The 25,872-nt window shown below is 43.2% G+C and overlaps 1 protein-coding gene across 1 annotated transcript in view; it reads left to right on the top strand.

The window, feature by feature from the left end:
* CRABP1 (cellular retinoic acid binding protein 1) overlaps positions 1 to 17,694 on the top strand; it is a 59,488-nt gene extending 41,794 nt beyond the window's left edge. The window contains exon 4 of the mRNA XM_069765562.1: positions 17,270 to 17,694. Coding sequence (XP_069621663.1) covers positions 17,270 to 17,320 — 51 coding nt within the window. The 3' untranslated portion in view covers positions 17,321 to 17,694. The remainder of the gene's footprint in view (positions 1 to 17,269) is intronic.
* Positions 17,695 to 25,872: the final 8,178 nt, after the last annotated feature.

Raw genomic sequence — 25,872 nt, 5'->3', positions numbered from 1 at the left:
GTACTTTGGGCTTCCTGTACTGTTATGAGAGGCAATTCAGTACCACAATGGACATAGCGGTCAGAGCACATACAGTGATCTGACAATAACCCAAAATCATAGAACGAGCTCTGAGACGTGGGAACTCTGCAGACCGCAATCCCTAATCCTCTCCAAACAACACTAGAGGCAGCCGTGGATTGCGCCTAACTCTGCCTATGCAACTCGGCACAGCCTGAGAAACTAACTAGCCTGAAGATAGAAAATAAGCCTACCTTGCCTCAGAGAAATACCCCAAAGGAAAAGGCAGCCCCCCACATATAATGACTGTGAGTAAGATGAAAAGACAAACGTAGGGATGAAATAGATTCAGCAAAGTGAGGCCCGACTTTCTTAACAGAGCGAGGATAGGAAAGATAACTTTGCGGTCTACACAAAACCCTAAAGGAAACCACGCAAAGGGGGCAAAAAGACCCTCCGTACCGAACTAACGGCACGGAGGTACACCCTTTGCGTCCCAGAGCTTCCAGCAAAACAATTAGACAAGCTGGACAGAAAAAATAGCAAACAAATAGCAAAGAAGAACTTAGCTATGCAGAGCAGCAGGCCACAGGAATGATCCAGGGAAAAACAAGTCCAACACTGGAACATTGACAGGAAGCCAGGATCAAAGCATTAGGTGGAGTTAAGTAGAGAAGCACCTAACGACCTCACCAGATCACCTGAGGGAGGAAACTCAGAAGCCGCAGTACCACTTCCCTCCACCAACAGAAGCTCACAGAGAGAATCAGCGGAAGTACCACTTGTGACCACAGGAGGGAGCTTTGCCACAGAATTCACAACAGGAAACTTACTACCAGGAATCAAATCGATAGCACAATCACAATCCCTATGAGGAGGTAGGGCACTGGACTTGGGCTCATCAAATACATCCCGGTAATCTGACAAGAACTCTGGGACCTCAGAAGGGGTGGATGATGAAATAGACAGAAATGGAACATCACCATGTACCCCCTGACAACCCCAGCTGGACACAGACATAGATTTCCAATTCAATACTGGGTTATGGACTTGTAGCCATGGCAACCCCAACACGACCACATCATGCAGATTCTGCAACACCAAAAAGCGAATATCCTCCTGATGCGCAGGAGCCATGCACATGGTCAGTTGGGTCCAATACTGAGGCTTATTCTTGGCCAAAGGCGTAGCATCAATTCCTCTCAATGGAATAGGATACTGCAAGGGCTCCAAGAAAAAACCAAAGCGTCTAGCAAACTCCAAGTCCATCAAATTCAGGGCAGCGCCTGAATCCACAAATGCCATAACAGAATAGGATGACAAAGAGCAGATCAGAGTAACGGACAAAAGAAATTTCGACTGTACCGTACCAATGGTGGCAGACCTAGCGAACCTCTTAGTGCGCTTAGGACAATCGGAGATAGCATGAGTGGAATCACCAAAGTAAAAACATAGCCCATTCTGACGTCTGTGTTCTAGCCGTTCAGCTCTGGTCAAAGTCCTATTACATTGCATAGGCTCAGGTTTATGCTCAGATAATACCGCCAAATGGTGCACAGTTTTACGCTCACGTAAGCGTCGATCGATCTGAATGGCCAAAGACATAGACTCATTCAGACCAGCAGGCATAGGAAATCCCACCATGACATCCTTAAGGGCTTCAGAGAGACCCCTTCTGAAAATTGCCGCCAGGGCACATTCATTCCATTGAGTGAGCACAGACCACTTCCTAAACTTCTGACAATATATCTCTACCTCATCCTGACCCTGACACAGAGCCAGCAAGATCTTCTCTGCCTGATCCACTGAATTAGGTTCATCATAAAGCAATCCGAGCGCCAGAAAAAACGCATCAATATCACATAATGCAGGATCTCCTGGCGCAAGGGAAAATGCCCAGTCTTGAGGGTCGCCACGTAATAAAGAAATAATGATCTTAACTTGTTGAACTGGGTCACCAGAGGAGCGGGGTTTCAAAGCCAGAAATAGTTTACAATTATTTTTGAAATTCAGAAACTTAGCTCTATCTCCAGAAAATAACTCAGGAATAGGAATTTTATGTTCTAACATAGGATTCTGATCCACCAAATCTTGAATGTTCTGTACACTTATAGCGAGATTATCCATCAAAGAGGACAGACCCTGAATGTCCATGTCTAAACCTGTGTTTGAACCACCCTGATGTAAAGGGGAAAAGAAAGACAAAACACATTGCAAAGAAAAAAAAATGGTCTCAGAACTTCTCTTTTCCCTCTATTGAGAAGCATTAGTACTTTTGGCCTCCAGTACTGTTATGAATTGGTGATTCAGAACCACAATGGACCTGGTGAATACGAGCACAGAAAATGACCTGATAGTTGCTAATCACATAGGACGAGCTCTGAGACGTGGGAACTCTGCTGACCGCAATCCCTAATCCTATCACACCACACTAGAGGTAGCCGTGGAGCGCTCCTGACCAAACCTAGGCGCCTCGGGCACAGCCTGAGAAACTAGCTAGCCCTGAAGATAGAAAAATAAGCCTACCTTGCCTCAGAGAAATTCCCCAAAGGAAAAGGCAGCCCCCCACATATAATGACTGTGAGTACAAATACAAACACAGAGATGAAATAGATTTTAGCAAAGTGAGGCCCGACTTACTGAATAGACCGAGGATAGGAAAGATAGCTTTGCGGTCAGCACAAAAACCTACAAACAACCACGCAGAGGGTGCAAAAAGACCCTCCGCACCGACTAACGGTACGGAGGTGCTTCCTCTGCGTCCCAGAGCTTCCAGAAAGCAAGACAAACCAATATAGCAAGCTGGACAGAAAAAAATAGCAAACAAAAGTAACACAAGCAAAACTTAGCTTATGCAGGGCAGACAGGCCACAAGAACGATCCAGGAGAGAGCAAGACCAATACTGGAACATTGACTGGAGGCCAGGAACAAAGAACTAGGTGGAGTTAAATAGAGCAGCACCTAACGACTTAACCTCGTCACCTGAGGAAGGAAACTCAGAAGCCGCAGCCCCACTCACATCCACCAAAGGAAGCTCATGGACAGAACCAGCCGCAGTACCACTCATGACCACAGGAGGGAGCTTGACCACAGAATTCACAACAGGGCGCATGTTCACACTGGTCACTAAATAGACAAAACCCAAGATAAAAAAAAAAAAGAATAAATACCTGGAGTAAATGAATAAATAGCAATAGTGCATGAAAATAACATAGGGTATTTAGGTAACATAATTTTTATTAAAACAAAACGTAAAAGTCTTCCCAACATGTCCGAACCTCTAGAATTAAAACCTTACCATATATCAAATGATGTAAATGTGAATTTAATCAAGAAATGCATGGTACATTAAGCCACATTTTTAGTGGGCCTCTTTCCCTGGCATTGTTGCATGTTTGATGAGAGAGATAGAAGGCCAAAATATGTGTTAACATATTTTCTGATAAAAGAGTTTACTTTATTCTACTAATGAGTCTATGTAGAAGTGACAGAGTAAAAAGTGCTATATCTGGCACCCATTGTTGTGTATGACAGAGGAATTATTAAATGACATTGTACACAGGCTGCATTGACACTCAACGATACTAATGCACCTCATTAGTATATACTGATGAGCTGGCCAGACACAGAGGTCAATAAGAACATCATATTAACACAATAAGGTCTTTGTTTTCTGACCAAACTCTCATTAGCATTATCCATATACAAAGAGGTCATTGTGCTCTTGCTCATTAAAACCCTAGTGTGAAAAACTGGTTTCCCCTGAAATTGCCAATATTAACTTTTTTGCCCTAATTATAACATTCACTTTCACATCTTTCATTCATCACAGACCTGACTCACTTGCACTACTGCCAAAAGTCACCCAACTTTTTGCCCTGAGAAAAGACTTCTAGGATTAAGTAAATTGTCAATGTAAGAAGGGAACATTACATACACTTCACTCATTTGTTCCAGATCACACTCAAAAAAGACCATAAAGCTGACATACAAAGAGTAGTTTTTGGCAGGGTTTGTGATCCTTCTCTAATAAGAACAGTGGCTCTTCACTTCTGAAAGCAGATCCAGGTCAGCATAATAACTAGAACAACATATTTTGCTGAAAAATCTGCTTTTATTATGAAGAGCTGCTATTTTTCCAAGATAAAGAAAAACTGTGATGGTGATCTATAGCGCTACGATTTTGCTCAATGACCCATATTTCAGCTTGTGACATGGATAGAGAGATTTATGCAGACTGGATGATATTACTGTTTTGGTCTTAACGGGAACCTGTGCCCTTCAGAAACACTATTTGCCTGCAGATTGACTGACAGCCTTTTCTGCAGAATGTGTGTGTGCGTAGCAAGCTGTCATTACAGCACAATGTTACAGCGCACAGTGCAATTTATTCCCTCTCCCTAAAGTCAGTACTTTGTAGAGCCTCCTGACAAATTACAGCCGACAGTCGCTTTGGATAAGTCTATATGAGCTTTCCACATCATGCCACTGGGATTTTTGCCCATTTTTTGAGGCAAAACTGTTCCAGCACCTGCAAGTTTCCTTTGGTGAACAGCAATCTTCAAGTCTGACCACAAGTTCTCAATTGGATTAAGGCCTGGGCTTTGGCTAGTCCACTCCAAAACATTTCCACATGTCCTATTAAACCACTCAAGTCTTGATTCAGCAGTGGCTTTGGGTCGTTTTGTTGAAAGGTGAACCTCTGTCCCAGTTTCAAATCACTGACAAACTGAAACATGTTTTTCTCAAGAATATCCCATTATTTCCCATCATCCATCTTCCCCTCGACTTGCACCATTTTTCCTGTCCCTGCTGCTGAAAAACATCCTCACTTCATGATACTGTCACCACCATGTCTCACTGTGGGGATGGTGGTCTTGGAGTGATGACCTGTGTTGGTTTGACGCCAGACATAGCATTTACCTTGGTGGCCAAAAAGTTCAATTTTGATCTCAGCTGACCACAGCACCTGCCTCCATACATTTGGAGTCTCCCAAATGTCTTTTGGCAAACTCAAAACTAGCCTTACAATTTTTGGGTGTAAGTAAAAGGTTTTTTTCTGCCCACTCTTCCTTAAAGGCCGCCTCGATTGAGTGTATCACTTATTGTGGTCAGATGGAAAGATACTCCAGTTTCTGCTTAGGGACTCTGGAGCTCCTTGAGGGTTAACTTTGGTCTCAGTCCTGCCTCTCTACTTGATTAATGCCCTCCTCCTGAGAGTTTTGGTGAGTGGCCCTCTCTTGGCAGGTTTGTTCTGGTATCATGCAGCTCCGGCTCCAGGTTTTCGTGGGCCCCAGGCCAAAGAATCTCAGTGGGCCCCTTTAATACATACCCATCACGGGTGTGTCAGGTGTGACAGACAGTCATTCTGAATCCGGCTGTAGAAGGTCAATGCACTTGGCTATGCACGCACCTTCTGGATCTTGCATCTCTGGTGTGGAGTGATATCCTTCTCCCTCTAGCACCTAGAGGTGATCTCCACCCTCTGTTGCTGATTAACACACCATCGCAACCTGTCATATCTTCAATCTGCTAAATGTCTCAACCCTAGACAAGCTAGGTGGTCCCTGTTCTTTACTAGGTAAAATTTTGTGGTCACTTTCCATCCAGGAGTTAAAAACAACAAGGCTGATGCTTTGTCCCGGAGCTTCCCTGGTGGTTGTAATCAGGAGAACCCTGCTTCAATTTTGAAGAAGGGGGTAGTCATTTCGGCCTTGTACCCTGACCTGGAGGGAGAGGTGTTGGAGGCTCAGGGGACGCTCCTGCCTCCTACCCTTCGAGGAGGTTATTTGTACTGTATAATTTGCGCCATAAAGTTATTAGGGAACATCATAACATGGTGCTTGCTGGTCATCCAGGGGGTAAGGCAACTGTGAACCTCCTTTCTCGTTTTTGGTGGCCAGGGTTGCATTGGGTGTCTGCTTGCAGTGTTTGCGTGCGTTGTAACTTATCGCATACCCGTCCGTCTGGTCCTTTTCTTCCACTGCCCATTCCTAGTAGAACATGGACATCTCTGTCCATGGATTTTATTACTAACCTACCGGTATCGGCAGGCAAGATAGTGGTTCTGGTGGTTGTATATACAGTAGGTTCAGTAAAATGGTGCATTTCATCGCACTACCGGCACTTCCGAACGCCAAGTCTCTTTCTCAGATTTTTATTAATGAGATTGTGAAACCTCCTCCTATGTGGTGTCAGATCAGGGGACCTAATTTGTTACTAAGTTCTGGAAAGCTTTCTGTTCTCGACTGGGGGTGCAGCTGTCCTTTTAGTCTGCTTTCTATCCTTAGTCAAATGGACAGACCGAGCGCATTAATTGGAATTTAGAGACTTACCTCAGGTGTTTTGTCTCCAAAAACCAGGAGGATTGGGCATCTTAGTTACTGTTGGCCAAGTTTGCTATTAATAATCATTGTCATGAATCTACCGGCAGGTCATCATTCTTTGGTGCATATGGTTTCCATCCACAGTTTGGTACTTTTAGTGGGGGAAAGGCTTCGGGAGTCCCTGAGGAGGAACGTTTTGCTTTGTCGCTTTCTTCTGTCTGACAGGGGGTTTAGAGTAATTTGAAGATCATGGGAGACAGGTACAAACTTATGGCTGACAAGAAACGCTCGCCAGCTCCAGACCTAAGTGTAAATGACTGTGTAGACGTCTACCAGGAATATCAAGTTGAAGACCCCTTCCTGGAAGCTGGGACCCAGGTTTATTGGCCCCTATAAAACAAGTGTCATCATTACTACTGCAGCTTTTCGTCTTTAGTTACCTCAGGCTCTTAAAATCCACAATGGGTTCCACATGTCTCTGCTCAAGAAATATGTTCAACCTCTTCAGTCCTCTCCCCTGCTGCCACTGCCAATCATTGTTGATGGTAATTTGGAGTTCCAGATTTCGTGGATTGTTGATTCTCATCTTCAGCATCATTCCCTGCAGTATTTGGTACACTGGAGGGGTTATGGTCCAGAAAAGACGATGTAGGTTTCTGCATCAGAGGTGAATGCAATTGGCTATGCGGGCACCTTCTGGATCTTGCATCTCTGCTGTGGAGTGATATCCTTCTCCCTCTAGGAACTAGTGATCTCCACCATCAGCTGCTGATTAACACACCCTTGCTGGATGTTTAAATACCTTTAGTCACTTTAGCATGGCAATGGTGATAGTTCTATTTCCTTCGGTATTGTTGGAAGTTCTCGTAGTTGACTAGTCCCTTCTTGGAGGATAGCTGGCATGATCTCTTTGGTGTCTTCTGAAGCTAAGTGTATTCCCTCATTTGTTTACCTTATTTGTCTTTAGTTGTAGTGGGGGCTGACTAGTGCACATCCCATCCCCTCCCTATCCAGGTCCTATCGCTAAGGGCAGGCAAGGATTAGGCTCTTGCTCAGCGATAGGTGTGGAACCTATTTAGGGACATTAGGGGAGACAGGGTGTTGTCAGATCTGCCTAATGGTCTCCACTTCCCCCTTTCCTAGTGTTTGAGCTTCCCCACACTCTTTCCGTTGTTGTGCACCAAGTTTCTCAGTCACCCAGCATGACAATACCACAATTCATGATGCACAGATATGGTAGAGAAATATAGGTATAGTACAATGCCAAAGATTTAACTTACTTCTTACATTACATTAGTGATATCTATTGTAACTTCTACAATAGCTCAGAAACCGGACAGTAATGAGCCTTATATATTGCTCCATACAGTATTATGGGCACCACATAGTGCTCCATACAAAATAATGAGCCCCATATATTATTATTATACATTTTTATAGCGCCATTTATTCCATGGCGCTTTACATGTGAATACGGGGTAAATATAGACAAATACATTAAACATGAGCAAATAAGGCACACGGGTACATAAAGAGGGAGGACCCTGCCCGCGAGGGCTCACAGTCTGCAGGGGATGGGTGATGAAACACTAGGAGAGGGTAGGGCAGGTTGTGCGGCAGTTCAGTAACTTCAGGATCACTGCAGGCTGTAGGCTTGTCGGAAGAGGTGAGTCTTCAGGTTCTTTTTGAAGGTTTCTATGGTAGGCGAGAGTCTGATGTGTTGGGGTAGAGAATTCCAGAGTATGGGGGAAGCATGGGAGAAGTCTTGGATGCGGTTGTGGGAAGAAGAGATGAGAGGGGAGTAGAGAAGGAGGTCTTGAGAGGATCGGAGGTTGCGAGTAGGTAGGTACCAGGAGACCATGTCACAGATGTATGGAGGAGACAGGTTGTGGATGGCTTTGTATGTCATTGTGAGGGTTTTGAACTGGAGTCTCTGGGCGATAGGAAGCCAGTGAAGGGCTTGACATAGGGGAGAGGCTGGGGAATAGCGGGGAAACAGGTAGATTAGTTGGGCAGCAGAGTGTAGGATGGATTGGAGTGGTGCCAGAGTGCTAGAGGGTAGTCCAGAGAGTAGGAGGTTGCAGTAGTCGAGATGATAAGGGCATGCACTAGCGTTTTAGCGGTGTCGCGGTCAAGGAAAGCACGGATCCGGGAAATATTTTTGAGTTTGAGACGGCAGGAGGAGGCAAGGGCTTGGATATGTGGCTTGAAAGAGAGGGCAGAGTCGTGGATCACACCGAGGCACCGGGCGTGTGGGACTGGGGAAAGTGAGCAGCCATTGACATTGATGGATAGGTCTGGTGGAGGGGTCGAGTGAGATGGGGGAAAGATGATGAATTCTGTTTTGTCCATGTTCAGTTGTAGAAAGCGAGCAGAAAAGAAGGCTAAAATAGCAGACAGACAGTGCGGGATTTTGGTAAGTAAGGAAGTGAGGTCAGGTCCGGATAGGTAAATCTGCGTGTCGTCAGCGTAGAGATGGTACTGCATACCGTGGGATTCTATGAGCTGTCCCAGGCCGAAAGTGTAGATGGAGAAGAGTAGGGGTCCTAGAACAGAGCCTTGAGGAACACCGACTGACAAGGGGCAAAGTGAGGCGGTGGTGTGGGGGAGGGAGACACTGAATGTTCGGTCTGTCAAGATATGACGAGATCCAGGAAAGGGCCAAGTCTGTGATGCCAAGAGATGAGAGGATTTGTAGCAAAAGGGAGTGGTCCACAGTGTCAAAGGCAGAAGACAGGTCCAGGAGGAGGACAGAGTAGTGTCGCTTGCTCCTGGCAGTTAGTAGGTCATTGGTGACTTTAGTTAGGGCAGTTTCAGTTGAGTGATGGGAACGGAAGCCTGATTGTAACCGATCAAAGAGGGAGCAGGAGGAGAGGTGGGAGGACAGTTCAAGATGGACGTGTCGCTCCAGCAATTTGGAGGCATAAGGGAGAAGAGATATAGGGCGATAGCTAGATACAGAGGATATATTGCTCCATACTGTATTTTAGGCACCACATAATGCTTCATACAGAACAATGAGCCTCATATATTGCTCCATACAGTATTATGGGTAGCACATAGTGCTCAATAGAAAATAATGAGCCCCATATATTGTTCCATACAGTATAATGAGCCACATATATTGCTCCATACAGTATAATCAGCACATATATTCTTCCATAAAGTATAATGGGTCCCATATAATGCTTCATAAATAATGATGAGCCCCATGTATTGCTTAATACAGTATAATGAGCCCCATATAATGATACATACAGTATAATGAGCCTTATATATTACTCCATACATTATGGGCCTCATATAATGCTCCATACAGTATACGCTTTACCCCATATAATGCTCCATACTGAATGGGCCTCATATAATGTATATGATAGGCCCCCATACATTGCTTCAAAAATAATGCTCCCCATATAATGCTCCATACAGTATATGATGGGCCCCATATAGTATAATGAGCCCCATATATTGCTCGATACAGTATAAGCCTCATATAATGATCCACACAGTATAATGAATCCCATATATTGCTCCATACAGTATAATGCTCCATGCTGTATAATGAGCCCCATATATTGCTCCATACATAATGAGCCCCATATAATGCTCCATACAAAATAGGCCCCATATAATGCTCCATATAGTTTATGATGGGCCCATATAATGTTCCATACATAATGGGTCTATACAGTATTTGCTTGGCCCTCTATAATGCACCATACAGAAAGGGCCACATATAATGCTCCATACAGTATATCATGGGACCCATATAATGCTCCAGTATATGTTGGGCCCCATATATTGCTCCATATATAATGGGCCACATATAAAGCTTCATACAGTTTATGATAGGCCCCATACAGTATAATGAGCCCCATATATTGCTCCATACAGTATAATGAGCTCCATATATTACTCCATGTGTAATGAGCCCCATAGAATGCTCTATACCATTTATAATGGGCCCACATATTGCTCCATACAGAATGAGCCCCATATAATGCTCCATACAGTTTATAATGGGCCCCATATATTGCTCTATACAGAATATGCCCAATAAAATGCTCCATACAGTATATGTTGGGCCCTATATAATGCTCCATATATAATGGGTCCCATATAATGCTCCATATATATATATATATATATATATATATATAATGGGCCCAATATAATGCTCCATATAGGATGGGCCCTATATGATGAGCCCCATACATTGCTCCAAACATAAAAAAAAGAAAAAATGAAATACTCACCTCTCCTCGCTGGCCGTTGCTTTGCTCTTCAGCGTCAACATCTTCCGACTCTCTGCACTGTAACTGTTCAGGCAGAAGGCACACACTAGTCACGTCATCATGCCCTCTGACCTTAACGTCACAGTCAGAGCATGCGGAAGACGTGGCAGCGGAGGAACATGCACAGGTAAGTATCTCAAATACCAAGACCCTGAGCAAGTGGAAAGGGGGGCCTACTCGTGGGCGACGGCACAGGGCCCCCATAGCCCGCCATGTCCCCGACGGCGAGTGGGCCCCCCCACCTGCTCAGGACCCCGGCACTTGTCTGGGTGCTGATGCCGGCCCTGGTATCATGTTCTATGCATTTGAGGATAATGGATGTGCTTCGGGGGATCATCAGATTTTTCTTATATTTCTTATAACCCAACCCTGATTTGTGCTTCTCAGTAATTTTGCCGACTTCTTTGGAGATCTCCTTGGTCTTTATGACGTTGTTTGGTTAGTGTTGCCTCTTGCTTAATGGTGTTGTAGAATCTGTGGCCTTTCAGAAAAGGTGTTCATATACTGACAGATGATGTGACACTTAGTGAAAAGAAGACCACCTGTGTGCATCTAAGCATGTGACTTATGAAGGTAATTGCTTGCACCAGAAATTTTTAGGGGCTTCATAGGAAAATGGGTGAATACATATGCACATACCAATTTTTAGTTATTTGATCACATAAATGTAATTTATACCTATATTTCATAGCACAGGCTTTATTTTTTAAGAGATCATCTTAGTAATCAGGGTTGCAGTGATGTTGCAAATATTCTATTTATTTTACTCACTACTATAACACCATTAAGTCCATAGAACTGTACAGAACAAGGAAGCAATTAGCCAAAAAGGTAAAATTAAATAATGTTTATTAACAGAAATCTAAACTAGAATTGAATTTTAAAAAAATGGAGATACAAATACAACAGTCTACTGTCTAATAAGGTAATATTCCGAAGTCTGACTGGATTAATGTAATCAGAGCCTATCCATAAACTCTAATTGCTAATGCTATATAAATGACAAAGAAGTAATCTCAAATACAAAGTCCTTGCAAAAAGGTTCAACTACAGATAGAGCACATAAAAATAAGCTAACTAAATCTGGGTAGCAAATTATATAGAGACAGAAAATTAAAGTAGTTTTTACTCAAAAAGCCAGAATATGTGTAATACAAAACGCAAATTACTTACACAAATTACAACTGTAGGAGATCCTAGACATGCAAATGAAGATATGCCTCAAAAAGATTAATTAGATAAAGTGCATTGTGCTGGTATATATAACTAGCTATTGAACCCGCTCTACGCCCAGGTGGCGAGCATCTATATTGGTATATGGTCTCCATCCTGGTATGTGCTGCTCCATCCTGCGTCCCCATCCTGTCATGAGCTGCTCCATCCTGCGTCCCCATCCTGTCATGTGCTGCACCCATCCTGCACCCCCATTCTGACATGTGCTGCTCCAATCCTGCACCCCCATTCTGACATGTGCTGCTCCATCCTGTGTCCCCATTCTGTCATGTGCTGCACCCATCCTGCGCCCCCATCCTGCCATGTGTTGCACCCATCTTGCGCCCCCATTCTGTCATGTGTTGCACCCATCCTGCGCCCCCATTCTGTCATGTGCTGCTCCCATCCTGCGCCCCCATTGTGACATGTGCTACTCCCATCCTGCGCCCCCATTCTGACATGTACTGCACCCATCCTGCGCCTCCATTCTGACGTTCTGCACCCATCCTGCGCCTCCATTCTGTCATTTGCTGCTCCCATCCTGCGCCCCCATCCTGTCATGTGCTGCTCCCGTCCTGTGCCCCCGTTCTGTCATGTGCTGCTCCCATCCTGTGCCCGTTCTGTCATGTGCTGCTCCCATCCTGCGCCCGTTCTGTCATGTGCTGCTTCCATCCTGCACCCCCGTTCTGTCATGTGCTGCCCTATTCTGTCATGTGCTGCTCCCATCCTGCGCCCCCGTTCTGTCATGTGCTGCTCCCATCCTGCGCCACCATTCTTTAATTTGCTTCTCCCATCCATATGCCCCATAAGCTGCTCCATTATGGTTGATGGCCCCCATAAGATGCTCCATAGTATATGCCCCATACACTGCTCCATTATGGTTTATGGCCCCCATAAGATGCTCCATAGTGTATGCTCCCCGTACACTGCTCCATAAAGGTTTATGGCCCCCATAAGAAGCTCCATAGTGTATGCCCCCCGAACACTGCTCCATAAAGGTTGATGGCTACCATAAGATGCTCCATAGTGTATGCCTCCGTACACTGCTCCATAAAGGTTTATGGCCCCCATAAGACGCTCCAGTGTGTATGCCCCCGTACACTACTCCATAAAGGTTTATGGCCCTCACAAGACGCTCCAGTGTGTATGCCCCCGTACACTACTCCATAAAGGTTTATGGCCCCCATAAGATGCTCCATAATATATGCCCCCGTACACTGCTCCATTATGGTTGATGGCCCCATAAGATGCTCCATTTTATTATATGCCCCCATAAGATGCTCCATTGTATTATATGCCCCCCATAAGATGCTCCATTGTATTATATGCCCCCCATAAGATGCCCCATTGTATTATATGCCCCCCATAAGATGCTCCATAGTGTATGCCCCATATGCTGCTGCCATATATATATAAAAAAAAAAATACCATACTCACCTATGGTCGCTGGGTGCCGAGTGCTGGGGGCCTGAGCAGGCGGGGACACCGGCGCGCTGTGGGGGTCAGGTGCCGGTATCACTGCTAGCTCAGGCCCCCAGCACTTGCTATACCCACCTGTCTGTCCCGTTCCACCGCTGCTCTGGCTGTGACTGTTCAGTCAGAGGGCGGCACCGGCGCGCATTAAGCGCGTCATCACGCCCTCTGAACTGTGAACGTCACAGCAGAGGACCCGGGAGATGGAGCCGCACGCACCGCTGGAACGGGGGACAGGTGAATATAGCAGATACTTACCCTCCTGGCGGTCCCTGACTCTCCGGTGGAGATCGCGGTGTGCGTTCAATGTTTACGCATACCGCGATTTCCTGGGAGCGTCACTCTGTGGGGGCCAGACTGCGCCGGCGCTTGCGCAGTCTATAAAGGGTTCGGATAGAGTGACGCTCCCAGCGTTATATTATAGATGTGTCAAAGACTACAACAATATTAAAATAGGAGTAAACATATCAAATATAGCAGCAGCCAGTGAAAGTGGCAAAGAGATCAAATGCATAGAGGCCAGTATATAACCAAGACTTAAATTACTTATGCAGATCACAACTGTAGGGGATCTCTAGATGTTAAACATGCAAATAGAGATGTATGTCTTCCAAAGAATCAATAAAGTGCATTGTACTGGTATATACAGTATAATGTGTCCTAAAGACTACAAAAATATTGAAAGAGATACCATTTGCCATTTGCACGTGTCTCAAGAAGGCACCAGCCTAAAGTATAGCAGCAAGCGGATTAGTAATCAGTGTAATCAAAAAAGAGATCAAAAATACTACATGTGTGCAGAAGAAAGTGCAGGGTATACGACCAGATCAGACTGCAGCTCCCTGATGCGTGTTTCGCGTTCAGCTTCTTCCTGGGGGGGGGTTCCTGTGTGCAGGAAGAAGCTGAACGCGAAACGCGCTTTTAGGAGCTGCACATTATGACACATTATATATACCAGCACAATTCACTTTATCTAATTAATCCTTTTGAGGCATAGCTTCATTTGCATGTCTAGGATCTCCTACAGTTGTAATTTGTATAAGTATCGTATATACTCGTGTATAAGCCGAGATTTTCAGCACATTTTTTTGTGCTGAAAACGCCCCTTTTGGCTTATACATGAGTCATTGCTGGCGGGGGAGCAGAAGACATCATACTCACCCTCCTGGTGTCATCCTGTCTTCCTTCCTGTGCTGAGTGTTCACGTGGTACCGCTCATTAAAGTAATGAATATGCACGCGTCTCCACTCCCATAGGCATGGAGCGCATATTCATTACTTTAATGAGCAGTATCACTGACCGCTTAGCACAGGAAGAAAGACAGGAAAAGAGATGTCGGCGCCCGAGATACAGGGACTGATATATAGCGCCAGGAGGGTGAGTAGGACTGGGGGAGGGTGAGCCATGCGATATTCAATTGTCCCCATTCTGTTGTGAATTCTGCTCTTAGGCTCCCTCCGGTGGTTGTAAGTGGCACATTTGTGAGTTCTGCTCTTGGGCTCCCTCCGGTGGTTTTAAGTGGAATGGCTGCTCCTTGGATTTAGCAGTCTGCAGCTGCTTCCACTGATTGTCTTTCTGCTTGGCTATTTATGCCTGGCTCTTTCCTTCAGCCAGTGCCACTTGTCAATGGTTCCTGGTTGGATTCACATCTCTGCTTGGATTTCCCTGATATCCTGACCAGTTCAGCAAAGATAAGTCCTTGCTTTGCTCTTTTCTGTCCACATGTAGTGGACTTAATTGTTCTGTACTTTCTATGTTTATTGTCCAGCTTGTCAGTATGGATTTATTCAGTTAAGCTGGAAGCTCTGGGAAGCAGATTTACCCTCCACACCTTTAGTCAGGTGTGGAGATTTTTGTAAACTCTGTGTGTATTTTTCTAGTTTTTTAATACTGACCGCACAGTATTCTGTCCTGTTCTATCTATCTAGCTAGACTGGCCTCCTTTGCTCCATCCTGGTTTCATTCTACGTATGTCATTTCCCTCTCCACTCACAGTCATTATTTGTGGGGGGCTGTCTATCCTTTGGGGATTTTCTCTGAGGCAAGATAGCTTTTCTGTTTCTATCTTTAGGGGTAGTTAGCTCTCCGGCTGTGACGAGGTGTCTAGGGAGTGACAGGAACATCCCACGGCTACTGCTAGTGTTGTGTTAAGCTTAGGAACTGCGGTCAGTACAGGTACCACCTCCTTCAGAGCTCGTCCCATGTTGCTCCTAAACCACCAGTTCATAACACCGTTCCACCGTTGCACTGTGTCTTCCGGGTCCTTTGGCGGTGACATTCAGGTCAGAGGGCACGATGGTGTGGTTAGTGCGTGCCCTCTGCCTGAACAGTCACTGCAGAGAGCCGGTGACTCTGAAGAGCAGCGACAAGAGGTGAGTATGTATTTTTTTTTATTGCAGCAGCGTTATATGGAGCATCTTATGGAACCATCATTAACCTTTGTTCAGAATTATATGGGGCATATTTTTGTATGGAGCATTTCATGGGGCCATCATTAACTTTTATGCAGCATTATATGGGGCATATTTTTGTATGGAGCATCTTATGGGGCTCCTAATTCAATATGAATATTTAAAAACATTTAACCTACTGATGTCTCAATTAATTTTTCTTTAATTGGTATCTATTTTTATTTTTGAAATTTATCAGTTGCTGCTGCATTTCCCACCCTAGGCTTATACTCGAGTCAATAGGTTTTCCCAGTTTTTTGTGACAAAATTAGGTGTCTAGGTTTATACTCGGTCGGCTTATACTCGAGTATATATGGTAACTGGAGTTTTGTATTACACATATACTGGCTTTTTTTAGTAATAAGTGCTTTAAAGGCAATCTGTCACCTACCTTTTCACATATAAGCTGCGGCCACCGCCATCAGGGGCTTATTTAAGCCTCCGATGTAACCTGAAAGATAAGAAAAACATGGTATATTATACTCACCTGGGGGGGCGGTCCGCTGCGATCCGATGGACATCGCGGTGCGGGTCCGGCGCTTCCCATCTTCATGCGATGACGTCCTCTTCCTTGCTTCCTGTTGCGGCTACTGCGCAGGCGTACTTATCTGCCCTGTGAAGGGCAGAGCAAAGTACTGCAGTGCGCAGGCACCGGGAAAGGTCTGAGAAGCCCAGCTCCTGCGCATTGCAGTACTTTTCTCTGCCCCCAACAGGGCAGATAAGTACGCGTGCGCAAGAACCGTGACAGGAAGCAAGGAAGAGGACGTCATCGCATGAAAATGGGAGGCGCCGGACCCGGACAACGATGCCCATCGGACAGGACCGCACTGGACCGCCCCCCCCAGGTGAGTATAATTGAGCTTCTTTTTCTTACTTTTCAGGTTACATCGGGGGCTTATTTACAGCATTACAGAATATTATAGATAAGCTTCTGATGGCAGTCACCGAAGCTTATATACGAAAAAGTAGGTGACAGATTCCCTTTAATATACTGTCTCTATGTAATTTGCTACTCAGGTTTAGTTAGCCTAATTTCATGTGCTCTATCTGTAGTTGAACCTTTTTACAAGGACTTTGTATTTGAGATTACTTATTTGGCAGTGATATGGTTAGAGTTTATGGATAAGCTCTATATGGTGACATTAGTCCAGTCAGACTTCGGTATATTACCTTATTAGACTTTAGTCTGTTGTATTTGTATCTTCATATTTTTAATTCAATTCGATTCTAGATTTCTGTTAATAAAGATTATTTAATTTTACCTTTTTGACTAAATGCTTCCTTGCTCTGTTGGGATTCATTGCTAATTTGGGAAGTGCCTTTCTCTAAGCCATTTGTGTGTAGGTTTACTAAATTCCCTATCAGTATGTCTTTGGCATGTGAGAATATCTGTATTCTGGAATAACCGAGTATAATTTTTTATTCATGTAGAAAATGTTTTTCTTGAATTAAATTATTCACTGAGTCTTTGGCAATAATTTAAACTAACTGAACTGTTCCCTTTTACAGGTCTTTGGTGCTGATGATGTAGTGTGCACAAGGATATATGTGAGAGCTTGAGACACAAATTTGTTTGGGCTCTTAAAATCTTCCTGTGTAATTTCAGCAACAAACGGATCATTTTCTTATCACAAATAACTTGTTGTATATATTAAGGTTTTCAATTGTGTTGTCATCCGCTAGTAAAATCAGATTGCGTTCTTATTAAATGCAGTTATCAATAGATGGTATGAATCTCCAAAGATGTTAGAGGTGATCATAGCATTCTGGACTGGTGCTATCTAATTCTATAGATCCGGCCAAGCAATTCTGCTTTACTATGTTCTACCAGGGGTCAAGACATTATAGTAATTCCACTTCTATTCATTTTTAGATTAGCTGTATATAGAAAGCTCCATGGTTTGATATAGTTCAGTTTTATGTGCTATTTTATACTCACTAGTAGTGTTGAGCGATACCGTCCGATACTTGAAAGTATCGGTATCGGATAGTATCGGCCGATACCCGAAAAATATCGGATATCGCCGATACCGATATCCGATACCAATACAAGTCAATGGGACACCAAGTATCGGAAGGTATCCTGATGGTTCCCAGGGTCTGAAGGAGAGGAAACTCTCCTTCAGGCCCTGGGATCCATATTAATGTGTAAAATAAAGACTTAAAATAAAAAATATTGATATATTCACCTCTCCGGCGGCCCCTGGACATCACGCTGGTAACCGGCAGGCTTCTTTGTTTAAAATGAGCGCCTTTAGGACCTGCGAATGACGTCGCGGCTTCTGATTGGTCGCGTGCCGCTCATGTGATCGCCACGTGACCAATCAGAAGCCGCGACGTCATTCGCAGGTCCTTAATTCCTAGAATTAGGAGTTTAGTGAATGAGAATGACGTCGCGGCTTCTGATTGGTCGCGTGGCGGTCACATGAGCGGCACGCGACCAATCAGAAGCCGCGACGTCATTCGCAGGTCCTAAAGGCGCTCATTTTAAACAAAGAAGCCTGCCGGTTACCAGCGTGATGTCTAGGGGCCGCCGGAGAGGTGAATATATCAATATTTTTTATTTTAATTCTTTATTTTACACATCCCTATGGATCCGATAGCGATACCACAAAAGTATCGGATCTCGGTATCGGAATTCCGATACCGCAAGTATCGGCCGATACCCGATACTTGCGGTATCAGAATGCTCAACACTACTCACTAGGCACTTGAATATCTATAGAGAAATAATTGACTTATACCATAAATCCCTAATGCACAAGGCAAAAAAATAAGCATACCGTTCATAATATATAGCACCTTGAAAACATGGAACAAGAGTTAAAACTACAGTACCATTTATAAAATACAACCATTTAAAATGGTGAAAAATGCCTTAATGACACATGTCTATGTGACCAAACTGAAAGTTGTCAGACTGTATTCTCAACATGTACCAAGGGATTAGATGTTCATTCAGTATTATGGCATCTTTTATTTTTCTTAATGTCTATGTGCCTGTATCCACAGTGTTTGAATTGATGATCATTTTTATTAAATACACATATTTTCATACGATTAAATGCATTTTATACCTATTGGTTAATTTTGGTAATACAGTGTTTGCAGGTTGTCTTTGTTGTGTAAAATACTTCTCCTTGTTCAAAAGAAGTAATTCTGAGCCACAAGGTTGGCAGCAGAATGAATATACAGGAATCACATACACTACTTATTTTACATTTTGGATCTGCTATGTAGGATTGGCTTCAGCTTCTAATGATCGGTTCTAGGTTTCCATTCTTTCAAATGTTTATTATAATCAATAGAGCTTATAAAGAAGGCTAGGTTCACATCAGTATTCGAAGCTCCCTTAACAGGTTTCTCCTAGAATGTAATAAAACTGCCTTATCACATAATTCAAAAGGCAGCCTGTCCTAGTCATGTGTCATGACAGGCTGTAGTCTGGGAAAAACAGCTCCTGAGACCTGTGTCTAAACTGGCAGGTGCTGAATTATAAGCACACCTACCGGTGGAAACAAACCATTTGTGCTCAGTCTCCCATGAACAGAAGATACATTTCTTCTCCTGTCACATACAGTAATTCTCTGGCTGCAGCTCCAATATGTGATCTTATGATACAGCTCCTGTCAGCTGAGACGCAGGTCTCAAGAGCGGTGTTTCTTCACACTGCAAAGCATCCTAACTTGTTAACTGGAATGGGCTACAGCTTGATTCACGTCATGGGGACCATTTTACTATATTCTTGGAGAACCCCTTTAAAGGAACAGATAAAGATATCATGAGGCAACAGATCAAGATATCATGAGGCAACAGATCCATCCCATGACAAATAGAGTTATGGTGTCAGTATGATTTCTGTTACGGTGTCTGTCATGATCATGAAAAAAATACTGCAACATGCTGAGCTGTGTCAAAAGTTTTTTTTAATAAAATCACATGAAAAATGTAGTTCCCTGCCACGCCTGTGCACAGAACTAGTTTAATCTTGTCATTTTTAAGCGTTTATGACAGCCTTGATAGATCTGTTTTGCAACAGATCTCAGTAACTCTTGATAGATCCTATTGACTTACAATGTGTCTTTTAGCTTCTTTTACTTGTTATTTGCAAGAATAGTCCTGCAGATTATTTTTGCCATCAAAAACCTGATACAAGTACACATTTTTTTTGCTTTCATGTGTAATAAAGGACCGTCACATAATGCCTTTGGTAAAATAAAGGTATATAATTCTAGTGGCAAACACTCAGGTATGTTTATTGTACATATAACAGCATTAGTATTCTTCTGCTTCATTATAATCAAGTCATTTCCTCTCTGGCCGTATGAAAATTTAAACTTAAGTTATTGGTATGATGGAGCTTCTACAATAAGAAATTTTGGAATAAATTGACTTTATACATTGCCCTAAATGGAAATAAATATAGAAATATTGAAAAGTCATTGAATTCTTGTGGAAGAGACCATCGAATATCATAAAAAGGAATGATGAATTTACTTTTCTGAATAGATTATGTTACATTCTTCTTAACAATATACATTAAAGAGGATGTTTCATCAGTTTGAGCATCAAAAAAATTTGACAACATGGAATAATGGCTAAAGAGCTCAATAAAACGTAGCTTTTATTTTTTAATTTCACCTCAGTTGCAGATATATTAGATTGTAAAACTTAGGTCATCATTTATGTTAAGTCCAGGTGGGTGGTTCTAGAGAATTTTGTCTGGGGGTATGTTCTTCTTCTGTATGACATTGACCAATCATAAGCAGCCAGTAATATACAGAGGAAAAAAGTACCCCCCCCACAATAGCTTAGAACAGGTTTTCTCATGTCTGAGACATGTGATGACAGCCCTGCTCTCTGAAGGTGTCTCTGTCAGTGGTCGCCTGGCTTCTCTAGAATGGCTACCATGAACAAGCCCGGCGCAAGCTACTTAGTTTCAAGGAACTCTGGGGTTGCACTGGCCTTTACCTTTTAATCCATGTACAGGGATCTGGACTTACACAGAGGTCTCAGGGAAAGGGCCACAGAGTCAGCTGCTGTTCAGTGGCACGAGGTGACAAGAAGGATAGTCAGGTGGCCGGTCAAAACCAAGAAGGCTGCAAGGGTAAAAAATCGTCAGGCTGGAGAAGCATCAATAAACAAGCATAATTCAAAACAGGAAAGCAAAAATACAACACAGGAGCAGAATCCATGAACCTAAATCAGAGAAACACGAAGCTATAATTGGCAGATTCCAGCAGTAAGCTGGAAGCTTAAAAGGAACCTGTCACCAGAAAAAATGCTATTAACCTGTAGATATGGGGTTATTCTACAGGTTAATAGCATTATAATGCTGGCTGGTGCCTGCACATAGCTTAACGCTGGGGCGAGAAAATAAAGTTTATTCTCCCCAGCAGTGTTCCTGTTTCAGTCATGGGGGCCGAGCTGGCCCTGGTTTAATCACCACTCTGAGTATACAGAGCGGTGGTTGTAACTGCTTCCCCGGCCCTGACTGACAGCGGAGCTGAAATACAAAGGGAGTTTCAGTCAGGGCGAGGGGGTGGTTACAATCACTGCATTGTATTCTCAGAGTCGTGACTGAAACAGCACTTCCCCTGTGACTAAAACCGTGCCCCCAACACTGATTGATACTGGCTCAGCATTGGGGCTGGCTGTCAGTCAGGGCCTGGTATGTAGTTTCAGTCATGAGGGCGGCGCTAGTGCGGGTTCAGTCAATGCTCTAAGTATACAGAGTGGTGGCTGTAACCGCGCTCCATCTGCATAAAGGCTTAGCTGTCAATTAGTGCAGGGGGTGCTGTCACTGCTAACTGAACCTACATCGGCGCCCCCATGACTGAAACGAGAATGCTGCTTGGAAGAAAAATTTTCTGCCCGCAATGTTAAGCTATGTGCAGGTAATGATCAGCATTATAAAGCTGTTAACTTGCAGATTAACCCTATATCTGCAGGTTAATAGTATTTTTTCTGGTGAAAGGTTTCCTTTATGTAAGGTGTGCTGCCCTCCGATTGGCTGGAGCATGGAGCTGATAACTCAAGCTGGACAACACACATACCCATACAGCCAGACTGGATATCACTGCATGTCCCAGCCACTCAAATTTAAGTAGTTGCTGGACAGAGACTGCACCATCCAGAGCTTCTGGTTCTATTGTCTCTTCAGTCACTAGCGCCGCCTGCAGTATGAATATGGCAGCAACTGGCAACAGACATCGCCGTAGCCAGTCCTGGTGGTGATGTGACACTTTCTCATTTGTGATTACAAGTGCCAGGAGAAGAGCAAAAATTACTAATACCTTCAGCTTTCATCTCACAGCAGTCAGTGTAGGGGGAGGGGCAGTGCTGTGTTCACTAGAAACACCTCTGCAGTAGCTGCTATCCTCTCACAGAAGTATTGGCTCAACCCTTCCTCCACACTGACTGCACTGAGATGAAAGTGGAAATTATCCCAATCGCTGCTATACTCTCAACACTTGAGCAACAACAGTGCAATAAGGGAGGAGAGCAGACTGTTTTACATGACTCATTCATGAGAAAGCCTGTTCTAAGCTATTGCCTATTATAAGTCTGTTCTTTTTCATCATGTATGTTGCTGCCTTCTTTTAATTAGTCAACATCATACAGAGGAAGAAGTGCGTGACCCCAGTAATGCCACTTGGACTATTCTCAGATCTCCATCAATTATTCTACGATCTAGCCACTTACCCAAACTGGTGAAGGGTCATCTTCAAGTCGATTTCATACTGACTGTCTACATGCCGAGTACAACCAACAGAAGAAACTTGTTCTCAGATAGAGTGTTCAAAATAATCTGAACATGTGAACCTAGGCTGCATTTCATAAGAACACAGTCTGTATTTGATCCATTACCACAGAACTGCAATGCCATTGCACCACTCTTTCAATGCCCTTACCTTCTGCAGTGTTTTCGTATTGTGTACTGTGCCTTTGATCAGTGTCTCATTACGTGTCATTTATTGTTACTTTGTGATTTATTAAAGTTATTTCAATAAAACAAAATGTCTGTGTTCAATGATATCTGTTAGAAAATAGAAACAAGTTGTGAACTTGCAAAAATAGTGGATTCAGCTTGCTTGGCTCATAGATTCACTAGATCACACACATACTGTAGATAGTGACTAGGGCCGGCTCCCGATTTTCATGGGCTCTGGGCGAAAAAGTCTCAGTGGGCCCCTTTAACACACCACGATTCATGATGCACAGTTAAGAAATATAGGTATAGTACAATGCCAAAGATTTCACTTACTTCTTACATTACATGAGTGATATCTATTGTAATAGCTCAGAAACCGTCGAATGCTTGCAGTGCAGAGCACACAGAGTGACTGCAGACTTATCATTTTAGACCGGATAGTATAGTATTGTGGGCACCATATAGTCCTCCATACAGTATTATGAGCACCACAGAGTCCTCCAAACGGTCTTATGGGCTCCACATAGTCCTCCCTACAGAATAATGGGTCCCATATATTGCTCTATAGTGTATAATGAGCCCCATATAATGCTTCATACAGTATAATGGGCACCTTATAATACTCCATACGGTATAATGGGCCCATATATTGCTCCATACAATATAATGGACACCATATAGTGCTCCATACAGTATAAATGGGCTCCATATATTGTTCCATACAGTATTATAGGCACCATATAATGCTCTATACAGTATAATGGGCTCAATATAATGCTCCATACAGTATAATGGCCCCATATAATGCTCCATACAGTATAATGGGCCCATATAATGCTCTATACAGTAAAATGGGCCCATATATTGCTCCATACACTATATAATGGCCCCATATATTGCTCCGTACAGTATAATGGGCCCCATATAATGGTCCATACAGTATAGTGCCCCCATATAACACTCCATACAGTATAATTCTCCATATATTGCTCTATTCAGTATATAATGGCTCCTTATATTGCTCCATACATTATAACGGGCCCCTATATATTGCTCAATGCAGTATAATGGCCCCATATATTGCTCCATACAGTATAACAGGCCCCATATATTATGCCATGCAGTATAATGGGCCCCATATATTACTCTATACAGTATAATGGGCCCCATATATTACTCCATATATTGACTACTTTTGTCACAATAAAAGTCATTGTGGATTAATAATAATTTGTTCACAGATGATGTGTAACTGGTCGAGAAAGACTGACATAATGGACCTAGGCCTTTTTTTTAAAACTATGTAACTATGTAACTTTTTGAATATCTACTAAACATATGAATCTTGCATAAGGATGGCTTGCATGTATGCCTTTTTCTACTCTATAATGGATGATACCAGGTGACAGGAAAGCCTCATACTACACAAGCACCGAACCAGTGAGCTGGATTTAACCCTTTCAGTTGTGCCGATATTCTGTAAATATCCCATACATGTCTGAGATGGGTATACGGTACTTTTTTAAGGCTATGTTGATATGTGCTGGTCAGAAAATATACTGAACAGAGAGTCCCTGTGAATCCATTTCCACCTGCTTTTCAGACTATACTGTTTTTTTTTTATGGCTCAATACATTTTATTGAATATGACATACAAGAGAGCGAACATCACATGTAAGTGTCATGAAAAACATTAATGTAGAAAAGTATACCTGGAGGGTAGAGTCTGGAAAACAAATCACATTACACATATGAAGCGGAGCTACAGGAATAGAGAACTGGCAGCGCATAATAGGTTCATGAACTTTTTATTGTATGCAGTTTACTGCATTTATCTTTACCCTGCGGCATACAGAATTTGTTGTATTTTGTTTTATACAATTTTGCAGTAATTTTACCCTTTAGCTTTCAAAGTTGATCACATATATCTCAGGCTGCAGGTTATGTGATGCTAAGGCGGCATGAAAGGTGTAAGGTGTGCTCCACAGCAAAGTCATTTACAGATTTAATGATGCCATAAATGTCTGACGGGTGTTGTTCCAGCTTTGAGATGAAGACAAATGAGAAGAAAAGGGGAAGAGCTCGGTGTAAATGCTTCACTCTCTTAACTGAAGCTTATGGATTCCTGCCTATCAGGCCATAAATATGCAAAGACCAATGCTCTGGGGTGGAGTCCAGCTTTCCTGCTGTCTGAATGTCTCCCGACAGTGCAACGTAAATCTACAGTGAATAAATGCAATTCAATCTCTTGTATTTTCTTTGTATTCATTTTATCGGAAAAATCATCCATGAACATGATTCTACAGGTCAGTGGGATTACATTGCAAAAATACAAACATCTTTTTAGAAACAATAAAACCACAATCCTAACAAATTGATCTTTTTTTTTCTCTTTAACAGAGGTGTTAATTAATTTTATAATTTTGATAGACCAGAGTTTTATTTCTTTATTCTTAACTGGTGAGGAGGATGATTCATTTATTTTTTAATTTTTAAACACGTTTTTAATTTTTTAGTTTCTTAGGTTTCAACTATATTCAACTTTAATTCTTTGGCATTGCAAGAAAATAAGACAAAATCATAATCTCGTATGAAGTCCTTGGCACAGGAGAGTCACAATAGCAGTAAAGGGGTCTGCAACACAACCAATTGGCTGGTCAGGTCAGGAATTGCGGTCTTTGCTCAGAAACGGAGTCTATTCAACATGTGATAGATGATGACTATGTTACACAGCCAGCATCTGTCTGTTATAGCAGCGGCCAGAGCGAAGCTTCAAACACTGCTGTTAACCATTTAGGTGCTGCTGTCAATTTCTGTGTGCATGCCAGCTCCAATCCTTTACGAGCTACAAGCGGCACTCTGTTCCCCCTTATAAACTACTAAATGGTGGCCCGATTCTAACGCATTGGGTATTCTAGAATATGTAGTTTATTTATGAAGTTTTCAGAATAATGCAATTTATACACAGGATTCGGCCGGCTGCGACCAATTAGCGAAGCATGGTTCAAATTCTGCGGACTGCGACTGTCGCTGATTGGTCACGCCTGGCCGTGACCAATCAGTGAAGTCAGGGCCGGCTCCAGGTTTTTGAGGGCCCCGGGCGAAAGAGTCTCAGTTGTCCCCCCTCTTTACCACATATCACGATTCATGATGTACAGATACAGCAGAGAAATGTAGC

This window comes from Ranitomeya imitator, chromosome 4 (assembly GCF_032444005.1).
Source record: "Ranitomeya imitator isolate aRanImi1 chromosome 4, aRanImi1.pri, whole genome shotgun sequence".
Taxonomy (NCBI): domain Eukaryota; kingdom Metazoa; phylum Chordata; class Amphibia; order Anura; family Dendrobatidae; genus Ranitomeya; species Ranitomeya imitator.
The sequence above is the reverse complement of the archived record's forward strand: the minus strand, read 5'-3'. Positions and strand labels throughout refer to the sequence as shown.